At 35.2% G+C, this 17,710-nt stretch overlaps 1 protein-coding gene across 10 annotated transcripts in view; it reads right to left on the bottom strand.

Annotated features, from left to right (window-relative positions):
• LOC123536311 (catenin delta-2-like) overlaps positions 1-17,710 on the bottom strand; it is a 63,776-nt gene that overhangs the window by 34,130 nt on the left and 11,936 nt on the right. For 3 of the 10 annotated variants that reach the window (XM_045319390.2, XM_045319391.2, XM_045319394.2), the window contains exons 4-5: positions 12,865-12,912; positions 6,339-6,469 (exon numbers count right to left, since the gene is read on the bottom strand). The exons of 1 other annotated variant lie outside the window; for it this stretch is intronic. In XM_045319390.2, coding sequence (XP_045175325.1) covers positions 6,339-6,469; positions 12,865-12,912 — 179 coding nt within the window. Of the gene's footprint in view, positions 1-3,824; positions 4,018-6,338; positions 6,470-12,864; positions 12,913-15,245; positions 15,624-17,710 lie in introns of those variants that run through there. 6 more of the 10 variants (XM_045319392.2, XM_045319393.2, XM_045319395.2 and 3 more) reach the window with 5 other exon arrangements.

Raw genomic sequence — 17,710 nt, 5'->3', positions numbered from 1 at the left:
CCAGCAAGTTTATCTTTTTGTTCTGTCAAATAAATGTCAAATTAGTGATCACATGACTTAAGGTCATGAGGTCATCAGGTCACATGATCAAAGGTGCACCCATTTCGTGCAAATTTCAATGTTAATATTTTAAAGGTATTCAATGCATGATTTTGGATTAATATGAGTACACATTACTTATATTACTGTGAAATCATTGAATATTGTGGGCATGAAATTAAATGCTTTTGGCACTTTAAGACAGCTATTTTCATAGGGTCTGAATTCGTGGATAATTAAATTTCGTGGACTGACTCACCCACGAAAATTAGCCACCACGAATATTAAATGATTTCACAGTATCCTGTGGAATAATCATTTAATTAGCGAGTATAAAAACCGAACAAATGAAAAATGACATTTACAGCCACTTACTTTAACATTATATTGGTGTATATGTCAGGTCAGATACAGTGTCAGATCTATATAATTCACATGTTTATACTTTACCACTGTAAAAATGGAGCAATAATGAACAATAAATGACAGAAAGCGACCTTAATTAAAGTATGTAGTCCCAATAAACACCAGTAAATATTAAGGTTTAGGAGAATATCTTCAAACATCTTTTGACCATCACATGTACACAACAAGAGTGCAAGAATGTCACAATATACGCCCGTCACAGCAAATTTCTTTACTCTAGCACCTGTATTTGCAAATGGAATTTTAACTTTGTGGTTGTTTAGTAATAATTAAGTGTTTTGTTTTTGTAAGTCCACAAAAAAACTCCGTACCAGGTAGAGATACCTTAAAATACACCTAAAATTGGAAAGTAACATCTATGTTGTACCACAGAAAAGTGGTCTTGGTTTTTCCCTACGGTCAATTATAAAAAAGTTACAATATAAGTTATTTATAGTAACAACTAAGGGAAGTTAATCTTAAAAAAAAAAACAAAAAAAAAACATCAAAAAAAAAAATTGTAAGTCCTCACAAAAATCTTTACCAGGTAGAGACTGGTCAAAATACACCTCAAAATTGGATGTAGCATGCATATTGTACTACAGAAAAGTGGTCTCGATTTTTCCCTATGACTAGTAATGAAAAAGTTACAATATAAGCTATTTATAGTAACAACAAAGGGAAGTAATTCGAAAGAAGGGAACTGCGCATGACACTTCGTCTCATGATGGTGTATAATTGTGTCAAGTTACATCAAAATCCCTCCATGCATGAAGAAGAAATGCTTCGGACAAAGTCATTCTTGTATCTGACCTTTGGCCTCTAAGTGTGACCTTGACCTTAGACCTAGGTACCTGGTTCTTGCGCATGACACTACGTCTCGTGGTGGTGAACATTTGTGCCAAGTTATATCAAAATCCCTCTATGCATGAAGAAGACATGCTCTGGACAAGGTTTTCATTCTTGTATCCTTTGACCTCTAAGTGTGACCTTGACCTTAGACCTAGAGACCTGGTTCTTGCGCATGACACTCCGCCTCATGGTGGTGAACATTTGTGCCAAGTTATATCAAAATCCCTCTATGCATGAAGAAGAAATGCTCCGGACAAAGTTTTCATTCTTGTATCCTTTGACCTCTAAGTGTGACCTTGACCTTAGACCTAGGGACCTGGTTCTTGCGCATGACACTCCTTCTCATGATGATGAACAATTGTGCCAACTTTCATCAAAATCCCTCTATGCATGAAGAAGATATGCTCCGGACAAAGTCATTCTTGAATATGACCTTTGACCTCTAAGTGTGACCTTGACCTTAGACCTAGGGACCTGGTTCTTGCGCATGACACTCCGTCTCATGATGGTGAACAACTGTGCCAAGTTTCATCAAAATCCCTTCATGCATGTAGAAGATATGCTCCGGACAAGGTCTGTGGACGCCGCCCGCCCGCCCACCCGCCCGCCCGCCCGCCAGGGGCGTTCCCATAATACGTCCCGTTTTTCAAACGGGCGTATAAAAAGTTGTCCCACATTTTTACTGAGATACCAGCTTAATCAAATCAGGACACGGACATGCCAATGAATTGGCAAGTACAATAACTCTACCTACTGTTTTGAATATCGAATTGAAGGATCCCCATAAACCAAAATAAAGACTGATCACATGTTCTCCAAGAACCAAAACAAGGAGTGATCACAAGTTCCCAAGAACCAAAACAAGGACTGATCAAAGGATTCCAAAGAACCAAAACAAGAACTGACCACAAGTTCCCCAAGAACCAAAACAATGGCTGATCCAAGGATCCCCAAAGAATCAAAACAAAGACTGATCACAAGTTCCTTAAGGACCAAAATAAGGAGTGATCGCAAGTCCCGTAAAGATCAAAAACAAGGACTGACCAGCAGTTATCCATTCCTTTCTCTTGTAAGTGGTCAGTTTGCAGTATATTTCATAATCACTTCTGTTTACCTTTGAGAAGAAAATTGTGTACATGAATAAAACTTCAAACAATCCCCTATTTTAGGAAAATTGCATGTACATAGAGAACAAGATGCTGTAAAACACTACTGTCATTCAAGTGCCCGATTGCAAACCTTAGTAACAGCCCTGATATAAAATGGTCCAAGTGTTTTTCCCTCATTAAGTTACAATAATAATACTCATTGTGTAAATATGTTACCTCAGGATGATGTAGTGATTCGGGACAAGGGTCAAATGCAAGAATTTCCACACACAGACGTTTTCAAACCACAACAATGACCTACGAATTTTCTGAAATATCATAATTGTTGGTAAATTGTAGCCAGTGGCAAATTATTATGTCTACCTGTTACAGTAAGTATTACCTGGACTCTCTTTGGTTGCATATACAGGCTCAGCATATAAGTTACAGTGAAACACCGCTTGCACCAGCATACTAAGCTCACCCAAGGAATTTGTCTGGTCTGCCAACAGTTTCCTGTATGTTTAGATAGCTCCAATTTTGTGATAACTATCACATTTTGCTCTACCCATTGCAACATTGAACCCTTTGTGCTTTACTGTAGTTACAACTGATTTAGGAAAGTGAGGGGGCCATAATGGTGCAGATGTAGGAAAGGGGATAAAGCATCCCACTCCTCATCCGAAATTCGTGGCTTTGAATCACAGTAAGGGAAGAAATTGTCAGTAATCTACACAATATTAAGAGGCACAAGTATTGGTCAGAAGTCCAAGAAACACTTATATCAGTTGTAAGAATCTTTTCTAAAACTGATGTAAAACACACAGGGGGAGGAAAACACTGGATGTAGCTGATCTATGAAGAAGTTTTACTGTTCTTGGGTTGAATATAAAGAACAATCATGGACACTCAAGTAGAATACTTAAGAAATATGGTCATTGAAAGTTTGACAAATCAATAGTTTATTAAGATGAAAACATAAACACACTGAATGCCCGAGCTTCTATACCAACAATCAAATTTATTATCAAGAACTTAAGTCCTTAATTAAAGTGCTATACCCATTTCTGGAAAAATAGTGCTTCAAAAGCTTAGAATATCCTGGACACCTTTTTAACATTTAACAGGTTCTGGTGAAGTCACTAATATAACACCTGAAACTGAAACCTCTATTACCTTGTAACAATTTTTGCAACTCAAAAAGTTTTCCTTGTGTGTAATACCAATGGAATCAATTTATGTTTGAACACTTCAAGCTTTTCGGATATTAATCATCAGCCGGTTACGTATCAAAATGCAAAATAAACATCACGGGGGATGCACCATCGCCTAGTTTTAACATTTTATCGATAAGAGAAAAATCTTTAGTCAAATAATTAGCGGATATAAGTGGGTCAGTAGTAATCCTACATTCAGAAATATAATCATACACAAACCTACCATTATTCTGTACACTTCATACTTAATTCCGATCTTAATTCCGTTATTTCACTCTTTGTATCACCTTGAAAGTATTCCGATGTTTGAACACTGATATCTTTATTTTGAAAAACACTGTAAATTACACTAAAGAATGCTTCGAAAAATGTAAAATGTCAAATGGAGTGTTTATAGCCTGACGTTCCTCGTCTGCAATGACATGGCTACTCGAGTATGACGGAGTCTAAAAATATCTACATACACCAAAACATTGCATATCCGCGTATCCACTTTACCTTTACCTGTCTATGTAAATATTGAACATTTTATTACAATCAATGCCCCGATCTAATATATCCAAACATGTATACATAATTCATAAATAATCCCCGTGTTTGAACAAAAAGTCTTTTGATGGCATGCAGCTTGAAGTAAAAGCCACTTAGCATGCAACGGAGATTTTTGTTTGATCTGACACTGACAAAATGTGCCTTGTGACACTGTAAGTGCAATGAGATGGCAATCTGTATTTAGCCTGGAGGCAATTTTCGCTGATCAAGGCACAAGAGACTAAAAATTCCAACTGGGACGAAATATCTGACTTTTGCATTTGAAGGTGAATTTCAAGTCAAAGTAGATGGCACAGCTTAAACCGGGTAGTATACCATACAAAACTAAACTATTACTTAAAATCAATGTATATGAAAATCATTGCAAAATTATTCTTAAGTGAAATTAAGACATAAGTGTTGATATTATCTTAAAATAACTGAACCAATTAACACTGGGCATATTTTCAATTATTGACACTCAGCCAGACTATTTGGAATGTCAATCAAAATTCCCCTGACTCAATGAGCCGTGTGTCAACCCTCGTTCATAATTCACACATTTACTGATCGACACGCACTGGACAAACTTAATTGGACAACTAAATCGCTGACTTGTGGTCTAAAACGGACAATCCGATACAAGGATTTAAATATTACATTTATCAAATTTTATATACTTTCGGAAAGCCTTAAAACAAATACGCCTATGTCATCTGACATACTATGACTGTTTATTATAGGTTGTTGAAAATATGCAATGAACTAAGCAAGGAGTGTCAGTTGTATACTATATCAGGACAGCATAAATGCCAAAATGATAGGGCTTAGTAATAACTGAATTTCAATGAACTGGTTAATAATGACAATTTAATATAAATACAAATGTACTTGGGAAATTATACGAATTAATTCATATGTTCAAGATTACATAATTATGAAATCATTGTACATTGTCTCACAGATTATTAACGTCTCCCAGAAGTGAACGATTTAACTTTAATAGACGGCAAATATATTTATGACCTTTAGCAACAAGACTACTAACTTAAGTTTGATTTTGAACTATATTAACCACTCTCGGCACCTGGTCATTCCAAAAAGAATCTATTGCTATGAGAATATCATAGAATAGAAGCCAGTTTCCCTTTTACTCCAGAGTGCAAAAGAAGGGAGCTACCAGTACCATTCTTCATGTGTTTGGTATAACTGCAGCCATTGAGCAAACCCATGACCTCATGCTCACAAAGTGGGTGCTCTACCACTCGGCTACCAGACTCTTTTAAAGGGCCCCAATCCACTTTCATAATGCAAATACTATTATACCACTACATGTCTAGGACAAGCATAATATTATTTAAAATCACAGCACACATACGATATAACACATTTATTTTTCTATTCTACATCACATCAAATTCTATCTAGCTACGAACAGGGAAGGGTAGTTATTTAAGCAACCAGCACACAGCTACATTTATAACAGGAATATCAAAGTCTAAATATCATGAAAAATATAAAATTTAATGTTCTAAATGGTAGAGGTATGTTCTAAAAGAATTGACTGATCTGATGTGTTGGGCGTATGCAGTATTTTCAGTTTTAACACTTACAATTGAACTTTAGAGTAAGGCCTAGGACCCATGGTCTTAAAACAATGACACAACTCCACTTACTAACTTTTGTTTAAGATAACTGAAGTTCATTGCATAGAGGCAATACTTCGACAAGCAGATTTTGTTGTTACTCTTGGCAATGTCGAATGAGATGATGTCACACAGCAACTTCCTTACTTTGAAGACAGCTTAAATCTAACAGAGTAAAACATGCATTTAACTCTTTCTTTCATTCCTTTTCTTGCACCTAATCATTTTATATATATATATCTTAATTATAACACAAAATTTCATATCAATTATAAATGAATTAAAGCATTACGACAATCATGCAATATGAAGACAAACTTTTCATGCTGTTAGAAAAGAAATTTAATATCAAGAGCTACATTTCAAATTTCCATTGAACTAAAAAAAAATGTGTTATAAAAATCTAAAACTGTCTCTCCTTCAGTCTCCATCAGTATGGTCAGCTGACGTCCAAATCTATGTGCTGAAATAACAATGTGTTAGTGTTAGCACAAGGCATGCTCAAGCAGATGGGTATGATGTTAATATGGTTATATGACTCGCTCCGAATAAATACTCACAAGCAGGAGTCCATGAGCCCGTGTGACTCGTCTCCATATCTTAACGAGTCATCCTGGGGCCCGCCCCACTGAAAGGTGTCATCTGTACTACTTATACTATTCATGCTTTCCGTCTCTGAACCTATTCTATACTGTAAAGGAACAAAAGAAAATAGGCTTATGATTAACAAAGAAATGGTAGCGTGAATAACGGAGAAATGGTAGCGTGAATAATGGAGAAATGGTAGCGTGAATAATTGAGGGGATGGTAGTGTGAATAATGGAGAAATGGTAGCGTGAATAATTGAGGGGATGGTAGTGTGAATAATGGAGAAATGGTAGCGTGGAAGCATGAATAATGGAGAAATGGTAGCGTGAATAATGGAGAAATGGTAGCGTAAATAATTGAGAGGATGGCAGTGTGAATAACTGGAGAAATGGTAAAGTGAACAATGGTCGAGAATGGAAGCGAGAATTACAGAGAAATGGTAGCATGAGAAATGGTAGCATGAATGATAAAAAAAGCTTAGTCTAAGAACAGAATATGAAAGCCATGATACGAAAAAAAGCATTGCCTGAGAGATATATAATTACACAGACTGGGGACCATAATTATATGCTTCCTTTTTTATTAATGTGTTTGCCCTATCCAAAGCTTCAGTTGTTCATTGTGAAAAATAACTGTTTACTTAAATATTCAGAAAAAAATCCTACCAGGAAAAAGGAGAACAAAATTGCAATATTCTTATCCAACTATCTATGTATAATAAGCATCAACTGCCCTCAAATCTCATTAATTTAAAAATTACATCATAAGGGATACTGGACCAAATGTTATTGAGACAAAGCAGTCAATCGAGATGTCTCGACGTAATGACACAACACAGAAAAAGCTGGAAATATTTCAGTTTCCAATATGTTTTTAAGAAAGGAATGATGCAGCTATAAAAGCAATTTCAACCTTATACCCCAAATAATTCTAACCATATACACTAAACAGTTCCAACTGTATACTACAAAATCATTCCAAAAATACACCCTAAATACTTCCAACTGTATAATTCAAATTAATTTCAAATGGATATACCCCAAATATTATTCAAAATATATATGCCCCAAATAAATGTGCCTGGTGACATTGCAAAAGCGGGCATTTTTTAATATCTGTGTTTTTTGTTTAATGTCGCGTCATCACAATTATAGGTCATATCGCCGACTTTCCAGCTTTAACAGTGGAGGAAGACCCAAGATACCCTTCTGTGCATTATTTCATCACAGGTGGCAAGCCAGCAGGGTGGCTTTTTAATATTGGGTGGCAATAGGGAGATAGTTGTTTAAATCGGGTCTACAGGCTATCCCATATGGTTTTATGGCTACTGGTCGTGTTGCATTTAGCAAAATGTATTTTTTTATTTTGATGGGTAATAGGGAGAGAGCCATTCATATAGGGGTATATGGTTTAAATTACAGTATATTAAGGCAATATCGCAATTTCCCAAAATAGAACAATTTGGTGTTGACAACAATTTGAATTAAGATATGTTATTTCAACATTTTTCTTCCTGGAAATGTTAAAAAGTTTCATCAGATACCATTAAGCAAGCGCATAAATCCTAAAGTAAAACCAAAAGTTATACAAGATGAAAACAGCATGTGGTATTTTACAGGTGCATTAACAATGAAGTTCATTCAAGCACCTGCTGACAGATCATCATTAAATTGATATATAAAATCTGTTTGTATGTTTGTCAGTTTCTAGCTACCTTAAGATCTGATATAACACTGAACATGAATCATTTGTTAAATGCAACTATATAATTCAAAAGATGACTTTCACACACCCTGGTACCGGCGCTCCCAAGTACAGGTGACACTCACACATACAGCGCTCGATAAGTGATTTTGGAGGAGCGGTGGTGTAAGTATTTCTTATTGTATCTCCGGTAATTCAAAATTTTTTGTAAAATGAAAGATATCTGCGCCCTGGTGAATAATTGATGACTATGTTCTGTGAGTGTCACAACATTTTATCTTGAAATAAATAAACTACAGCAATTTAAACGTGAACGTTTGACTCAGAAATGTCAAATGTCAAAAAAACACGTAAAATACTCAGTAAATACACCAAATGTATTCATTTTTGATACAATATCGTATAGTCATATCTTCCTACAATAACCAGTTCCAATTCCAAGACTTAATTTGTTATATTTAAAGAATTACTCGTGTTACAAGATGGTAAGGGGTTTCAAAACGGCACTCACATGGCACAGATGTGTATTATTTTGACGCTCACCAAGTACAGCTAGAGAAAGGTCTTCAGAAATGTAGAGAAATCGTCAGCTCTAAGGCAACTACAACGGAAAAGAGATGAATCGGACTGGTTAGTTATGTGTGGTAGAGATTACACCACCAAGAACAGTCTGTTGGATTAAACAGTAGTTAATAGAACTAGTCATCACGTCTCATGTCTGCTGTTAAATCGGAATGACTCGCATCACTTCATGAGAGAGCCAAACAAGAACTCATTAAATAAATTCCTTGAATTAATAAGATATTAAAATATGAGCGTCTTTTGAACCTAACAGACATTTTAACAAAATTCTTTAATGGCTGATATATCGGCCATTCCGTCTTTCCGCTAATTTTGGGCGCCGATTTATAACGTAAATATCGACTTTTCGCTCAGCGCCCCCACTAATTATCATGTTTTCAATCCACGCTCCCGCCCTTTCTTATTCCTAGTATTTTCTCTATGGAGAATCGCAGACCAAAAGTTTAGATTTAATATGTAAATCGTTGGGGGAGTCGAGCGAAAACTGGCTGATCAGCGGGCTCCGAGCAAGGAGTTGAGGTTTGAAAGGCATAACATTGGTGGGCACCCGGACCCAGCCGCTTTACATCTTGAATCTCACTCAACGCCAGCACCCCCACCCCCCTCCCCCCCCCCCATCCCCATAATCGTTTTTCGCTCCGCACATGTTATCGAATTTTTGCTCGCTAAACACTCCGCGTTTAATTTTTTTAATTCTCGTGTTTTCGCTCGACGGGGTTGCGTGGCGAATTGATGAAATGGTATAAATCAGCCACCGTAAAAATTCTTCCATTTCTCTGTTATGAGTGTTTACTGAATCTTAAATCTAATAATACAAGTAAAATATTGTTCGTAAGAAGTTCAACATTTATTATACATTCAATGTAGGCGTATGGTAAATTGTTAAAATAAAGAAAAGAATAGAAAACTTGTCAGTCCGTTATAAATGAGTTTTATTAACTCTGTAATCAAACATTTATTCCACACCCCAACAAAAAGTATCGATCTGGCTATATATATATATATATATATATATATATATATATATATATATATATATATATATAAATCACCAAGCCCGTAAATCTGGGCAGATTCTTTTCAATTCCAGTACCGTTAGTCTGCCCACTTTTACGGGTACATCTGCCCACTTCTACGGTCCTTTACGGATTGAATCTAATGATCAAACGTATATCTGCCCACTTCTACGGTATAGTAAAGTTATATATATATATATATATATATATATATATATATTTCATACGGATGCTCATAGCATTATACTGGTACTCAAAAACGTTGAGATTGACCTGAAATATTGTTTAGTAACGGCGTTTAACCAAACGCATACGCACGCACAAACGTACGCAAGCACACACATATCTTCTTGCAAACCTTACCGTCCACTGATCCCACTGAGAATGTTTTGAACCACGTTTTTCATTTTTCAACGAAATCCTAGGACATATCAAATTTCCGCATTTATCAGTTTTCAACAAGCTTTTTCATAAAAAATAATGTTAAAATATTGTCACCGTAAGTTTTAACATAAAAAGGTCGACTTCTAGAGTCAGTTTTTTAACGGTATCAAGATTTATGATCATATATACAGACACAATACTGAGAGTAAACAACAACAAGGTCTACATTTCTGAAGACTTTTCTCTAGCTGTACTTGTTGAGCGCCAAAAAAATTAACACCTGTGCCATGTGAGTGCCGTTTTGAAACCCCATATTATCTTTAAACACGAGTCATTCTTTAAATATAACAAACTAAGTCTTGAAATTTGAACTGGTTATTGTAGGAAGACATGACTATACGATACTGTATCAAAAATGAATACATTTTGAGTTTTTACTGAGTATTTTACGTGTTTTTTTTTTGACATTTGACATTTTTGAGTCAAGCGTTCAGGTTTACCTCGCCGTATTTTGTTTATTTCAAGATGGAATGTTGTGACACTCACAAAACATAGTCACCAATTATTCATCAGGGCGCAGATATCTTTCATTTTAAGAAAAGTTTTGAGTTACCGGAGATACAATAAGAAATACTTAAACCACCGCTCCTCCAAAATCGCTTATCGAGCGCTGTATGTGTGAGTGCCACCTGTACTTGGGAGCGCCGGTACCAGGGTGTGTTTCAGTTATGGCCAACTCAATTTTCAGACTTGCCCAGCTTGTCCTAGAGCCAATCATAATCATAACAAATATACAAAATTTAATAGCTAATGGCAAAAAGGGACAAGTAAATTAAAATTTTGATTTTGCAACCCCTGTTTAAGTCACCTGTTTTGTGTTTTGTTTCTAAAAGGTAAGACTTGATAAGATACAGCACCAAGAAAGCATCTTCTTCTTAAAGGGGCATGCCTCCAGATCATTTTACAACAAAAATAAATATTTTTTTTTAGGTACCTTGGTTATAAATGCTATATTTCTTAAGAAGGCTTTAAAACTTAATTACTGACAAACTTGATGTTACGGAAACACATGAGAATTTGCTGTTTTTACTACTTTTTACTTGTCACGCTTTAACTCCAGGTAAACCGAGTGTCTCTGAATTATAAAATCTATATTTTGAAGTCATTATATATTCACTACTTCAGTATAGCGCTGTTGGTTACAACGACGGGAAAATGTCTTTATTGCGGTCCGGGGTTCGATTCCCGACGTGGTCATTTTTTTTTCTTGATTTGGAACTTTTAAAATATTTTAGAAACAAAAATCCATATTCTAATTTTGTTCATAATATGACCAAAACTTCAATTTGAAAGAAAGATTATTTTTTAGCCAAATCTGGAGGCATGCTGCTTTAAGGTGTCATGCTACACAAAACCCACCTAACAAGCGAAGGATATAATCTGCCAATGTCCCCGACTGGTTTCAGGGCAAGGATAATGAAGAAGCCTAAACAGTTATAGACTGGACAAGAAAGATGAAGGAAACTCTCTGCCTATATGTGTGACCTTGACGTTAGAGCTATGGGGTCTATTATGTCCTCTCCAGTCGATGTCCACAGAGGCATTGGAGAGTACATCGTCAAAGTCAAAGTCTTGCTACAATAAATTTCTATGCAAAGTTGTTGATATACCTACCCATGCATAAACAAGAGCTGTCTCCATAGGATGACACATGCCCCTGATGGCACTTTGAATGAATAGTTATGGCCGATGTTAGAGTTTAGGACCTTTGACGTACGGACCTGGGTCTTGTGCGCGACACGTCGTCTTACTGTGGTACATATTCATGCCAAGGTATTTGAAAATCCATCCATGCATGACAAAGATATGGACCGGACACGCCCATCAATGCACTATCCTTTAACGTCTAAATGTGACCTTGACCTTTGAGCTACGGACCTGGGTCTTGCGCGCGACACGTCGTCTTACTGTGGTACACATTCATGCCAAGTTATTTGAAAATCCATCCATCGATGACAAAGATATGGACCGGACACGAAAATTGCGGACAGACTGACAGACCGACAGACGGTTCAAAAACTATATGCCTCCCTTCGGGGGCATAAAAAGTTACAGAACAGAAATGGAAAAGTGTGTAACCTAAACCTTTGAGCCACAGGTCTGAGTATCATCTAGTTATACAGCCAGTAATGCATCAAAACTGTATACATACTAGACAACAGAAAGACCTAAACTCTGACTTCTAACCTTGACCTTTGAGTTACATATCTTGGCTAAGCTAGCATGAAATGTATCATCTAATGTTATGGCTAATATTTTTGCCAAGTTATTTGAATATCCATCAACATAATTATACAGAAGTTATAGATTTGTCAAGAAAATTTATGAGAACTTGTGACCCCTAAGAGCAACCCTGACCTTTGGGCTATGCGTATGGGTTAAGCAAACTACACATCAACTTGCTATGGAGGGTTTCCTTTTCAAGTAATTTAAGAACAAGTTATTGATGGGGCTGAAATACGACAGACTGACAGATGAGGTTCAAACCTATAATATAAGGTCCCTAAAACTGGTTAAAAACTTTTTTCAAACAACTTATTCTATAATAACCATATCTCATGCAGCTTTTTAAAAGGTATCATAACAAATATAAAACGTTAATATATTTTCTATAGGCAGCTGAACATACCACATCCATGCAAATTTAGGCAAAGTAACAACACTGTTAATCTTTGTTTCTAACATCTATCCCAACATGCAATGTTAAATGTCTTGTTACTTTACACTATGGAAGTTTTCACACCAGAATTACCTCATTATAAGGCTTTTCTTTCACCAAGGACTCCAGGTTAAGTGACTCCTTAAAACCACAATGACATGTACTGTATTAACAACGTGACTCAAACATAATCTCTGGTCTGACTATACAATGATCTATTCTTAAACAGTGTGACCAGGTTTCATTTTTACTGATCAAACTGGCTTAAAAATTTCATACAATTAAAATATTCTTACTAAAACCAAGAGGTATGAAACTTCAAATTGTAACTTTTACATTTCACTGTAAGATTAAGGCACAGTTCTGAAAGTCACAACAGATACAGGTATACTGATGAAAACAAGAGCACCGCCTTGCGGGTGCTGACGCTCATCTGATTTTTTTTTGTGTAATAGAAATATTGTCCTACCCATGATTTTCTAAGTCTAAAAAGGGCCATCATTCTTGCAAAAAGCAGGATAGAGTTGTGTTTCTTGATGTACAGTGTCCACTTATGATGGTGAAAAACTGTTGCAAGTTTTAAAGCAATAGCTTTGATAGTTTATGAGAAAAGTTGACTTAAACATAATACTCAACCAAGAAAATGATTTTCTAAGTCCAAAAGGGGCAATAATTATTGCAAAAATCAGGATGGAGTTACGCTGCTTGCTGTACAGGGTCAGCTTATGATGGTGAACAAGTGTTGCAAGTTTCAAAGCAATAGCTTTGATAGTTTAAGAGAAAAAGTTGACCTAAACATAAAACTTAACCAAGAAATCTGATATTTTCTAAGTCCAAAAGGGGCCATAAATCTTGCAAAAAGCAGGATGGAGTTATGTTTCTTGCTGTACAGGGTCAACTTATGATGGTGAACAAGTGTTGCAAGTTTTAAAGCAATAGCTTTGATAGTTTAGGATAAAAGCTGACCTAAACATAAAACTTAACCAAGAAAACTGATTTTCTAAGTCCAAAAGGGGCAATAAATCTTGCAAAAAGCAAGATGGAGTTATGTTTCTTGCTGTACAGGGTCAGCTTATGATGGTGAACAAGTATTCCAAGTTTCAAAGCAATAGCTTTGACAGTTTGGGAGAAAAGTTGACCTAAACATAAAACTTAACCAAGAAATCTGATATTTTCTAAGTACAAAAGGGGCCATAAATCTTGCAAAAAGCAAGATGGAGTTATGTTTCTTGCTATACAGGGTCAGCTTATGATGGTGAACAAGTATTCCAACTTTCAAAGCAATAGCTTTGATAGTTTAGGAGAAAAGCTGACCTAAACATAAAACTTAACCAGGCAACGCCGACGCAGACGCCGACGCCGACAACCGCTCAAGTGATGACAATAACTCATCATTTTTTTTCAAAAAATCAGATGAGCTAAAAAGGAAAAACAATTCAACAAATTCAGAAAATATTACTACACATGTAGATGTTTGTATAAATAAAAATCCATTGTAGCCTAACCAACTACACCATGGTTCTGTCAGTCAAGAGCTGGAACTGCATTTGCATCTATATACAAGATCCTTGGATCATGATTTCCTTCACACAGGTTGAGGGGTAAGTCAAGCTATCGATTTAGTACAGAAACAGCCACCTGGAACTTTTATTATAACAGGACTATTTCATATTCTGTTGCTAAACTTTGGCTTTATCAGTCTAAAACAACTTTAATCATCTCAGAAAAAGAGCCAAAACAGCTTCAACCATCTTAGAAAGAGAACAAAAACAACTTAAAAATCATCACAGAAACCATCTCAGGAAGAAACAGAAAGATTCAACAACTAAAACAGACCGCTATACCAACATGAACCATCTCAATAACCATGTCTGAGAGAATTAGAAGAACTTAAACCATGTCAGATCTATAGAGAGCTGAAACAACTTAAACCATGTCAGATAGGGAGCTGGAACAACTTAAACTAACAGAACTAGAAAAACTTAAACCATGTCAAACAGAGAGCTAGAACAACTTATACTAACAGAACTAGAAGAATTTAAACCATGTTAGATATGGAGCTGGAACAACTTAAAATTTTAATGATCTCAGAAAGTGATCTTGAACAACTTAAACCACGTCCGAACGGAAATCTGATAAGGAAATAATAAAATTCACCTGTGTTCAACAGTCCATACTGGCCACTTGTATCTCCTGCATCTCTTTCAGTCTGTCTTTGTTAAGAAAGCAGACAAAACTTACTACAATATTAATCTGATTTGTAGACAATGTCTTTATTATCATACCACAACACCTACAAACAATCTGTAAAGGAGACTTTGGCCATCTTGACATTCCAATCACCTTTGAAATCCAAAACTGTCTATATTCATCTATGACCATATTAAACAAGAGCTGTAATCCTAAAATCTGCAATTGCAAACTCAAGAAATTTTCACTACAATGTTAGAATCAATATATATGTAAAAGTTTACCTGTTACATGCTATTCCGATATTTATGTGTATATAAGTTTAATGAGTCAGAAATTATAAATCCAATTCCGAGCTAGGTAATCCTCTTTTGAAAAATCTTATATAAAAACACTTTACTTTTAATTTCCTCTATACAACAACATAAACATGTATTTTTATTTTCGATAAGTCAGTTTCTATACAAATTGACAATTAGCGAGACACCTTGTCGCCTAAGGTCATGTCCGCTGTATATTACACATCAGTATATGATCTGCATATATTTAGTGACCAAGATTTTTTAAATCCACCAAAAGTGCATTACCCATCAATAAACAATAAGTTTACGAAAAAAGAAAATGGCTGCAGTTAATATATATGAAAACACATAATCAGTATTAAAAGTTTACAAAGGACGGAAATCCGGTAACGGACCAGTAGTTTCAACCGAATCACCTGTTAAGTATGCTCTACACCTACGTATGTTGATGGCCTCTAGGTGTTTATACACAAATCAGCCAAGGGTGAAAATAATGTAAACCGTCTTAAATTTCGTTCTGAAAATTACATAGTTGAGAAGAAAATAAATACTGACAGCTTAATGGACCAAGGCTTTCTGCGTAACTATATTAAAGAAGATAACAGCAATGATTTTTCAAATTGTGGGTGATATATTGATGATTAAAACATTTTCTCCTAAAACCTGACAAGCATAATCAATTATTAAAAATATCTTAAATGTGTACAAATGATATCAAATGATGGCACAGAAATACGGAATATTTTGTCAAAAACTTTAGAAAAATTGACAACTGTTTTAAAAGCTATAACCTCCTAATTACTCTATTGAAATAAAGATAATTATATCAATTCTTGAAGAAAGATTAAATAACGAAAAACAAAAATTAATCAAGGTGAAAAAAGGACTTAAAACCAACTGAGACAAGTAACAATGTCCTGCTTTGATATGGGGACCCTTTGCTCTGATTTCATGTCAAACCCAAATAAGAACAAAAGATTTTTTTGTTTCATACTGTGCACGAAGGATGTATCATATTCAAAATTTGTTACTATGTTCAAAAGAATATCAAGGAGCTTAATTGTGAAAGTAAGATGTATTAAAGACATGCATAGATGCTTTCAGACAATAGAGAAAGAAGTCTGGAGTTGAAGATAGATGCTCAGTTAGCATGATAAACCATCATTACTCAGCCTCAACTAAAGACTTTATAGAGAATGAATTTATGACTCATTATAATAAGAAAATCCTTTTGAGATCAATTATTACATTTTAAGGATGAAATCAAAATCATTGCGAAAATAAAGTTTTCTTCCTAATATAAAGATTTTCTAGACATTCTGTGTGCATGACTGATGTCCCAATATACTGTTTTATACACCCTTTTCATGCACTATAGCATCTGCAGATGCCTGTAGACTATGTTTAAGCCCAAACAAGAATGGTGAAAATATGAAATGGCCATATACACACCATAGGCAATTATTCATAACAAAGTTTTAATTGAAATATCTTTTACACAATTATTCAAATTCAGTGGCAAATTCTTTTCACATTCAAGTTAAAACTTTTTGGCACTGAATTGAATACTTTTCATTTATTTACTTCATTAAAAGAAGTAAAAAAAAAAAAACAAACTCATAACAGATTATTTTACTGAAGGTAAACTACCATATTAACTATATTAACAAATAACTGAACAACTGTGTTTTTCCTTAAATCGATAGTATGAACCTAGGTTAGACTAAAGAATTTACCTGGTATTAGAGCTATAAGGGTTTTACTATCTATCTTCCGTTTAGGTCAACCCCTCGCAAGGACGTAGACCTTAACACAAGGCAATGTGTTTTGTTTCATATGTGACAGGTCACTATACTAAAGAGGTCTGCATTGTAAGGATGCAATTATGAATTTCAACAAGAGCTGTCGGAGGACAGCAACGCTCGACTATTCAACAGCCTTGTCAATTGAATGAATACAAGTTTAAAAAGGGGCATAATTTTGTAAAATGCAAGTAGAGTATTGAACCTCTGTACTGCATGTCATATCATTGACAGCGAACAAGTGTGTGAAGTTTCAATCCTTTCCAATTTGTGGATACTGAGATACAGCTTACATTTCAAAAACTTAAAAAAGGTGCTAAGTCAAAGGGGCATAATTTTGTAAAAATGCAAGTAGAGTTATGGGACTTCACTGCATGTTTAGATCATGACAGTGAACAAGTGTGTGAAGTTTCAATCCGTTCCAATTAGTGGATACTGAGATATCAGATTACATACAAAAATTTAACCAAAAACTGCTAAGTCGAAAAAAAGGGGCATAATTTTGAAAAAAAAGAGAGTAGAGTTATGGACTTGCTTAGTGCATGTCAATCATGATAGTGAAGAAGTATGTGAAGTTTCAATCCATTCCCATTAGTAACTACTGAGATACCAGCTTACATACAAAACCTTAACCAAAAATTTCTA

Source organism: Mercenaria mercenaria, chromosome 17 (assembly GCF_021730395.1).
Source record: "Mercenaria mercenaria strain notata chromosome 17, MADL_Memer_1, whole genome shotgun sequence".
Lineage (NCBI taxonomy): Eukaryota > Metazoa > Mollusca > Bivalvia > Venerida > Veneridae > Mercenaria > Mercenaria mercenaria.
The sequence above is the reverse complement of the archived record's forward strand: the minus strand, read 5'-3'. Positions and strand labels throughout refer to the sequence as shown.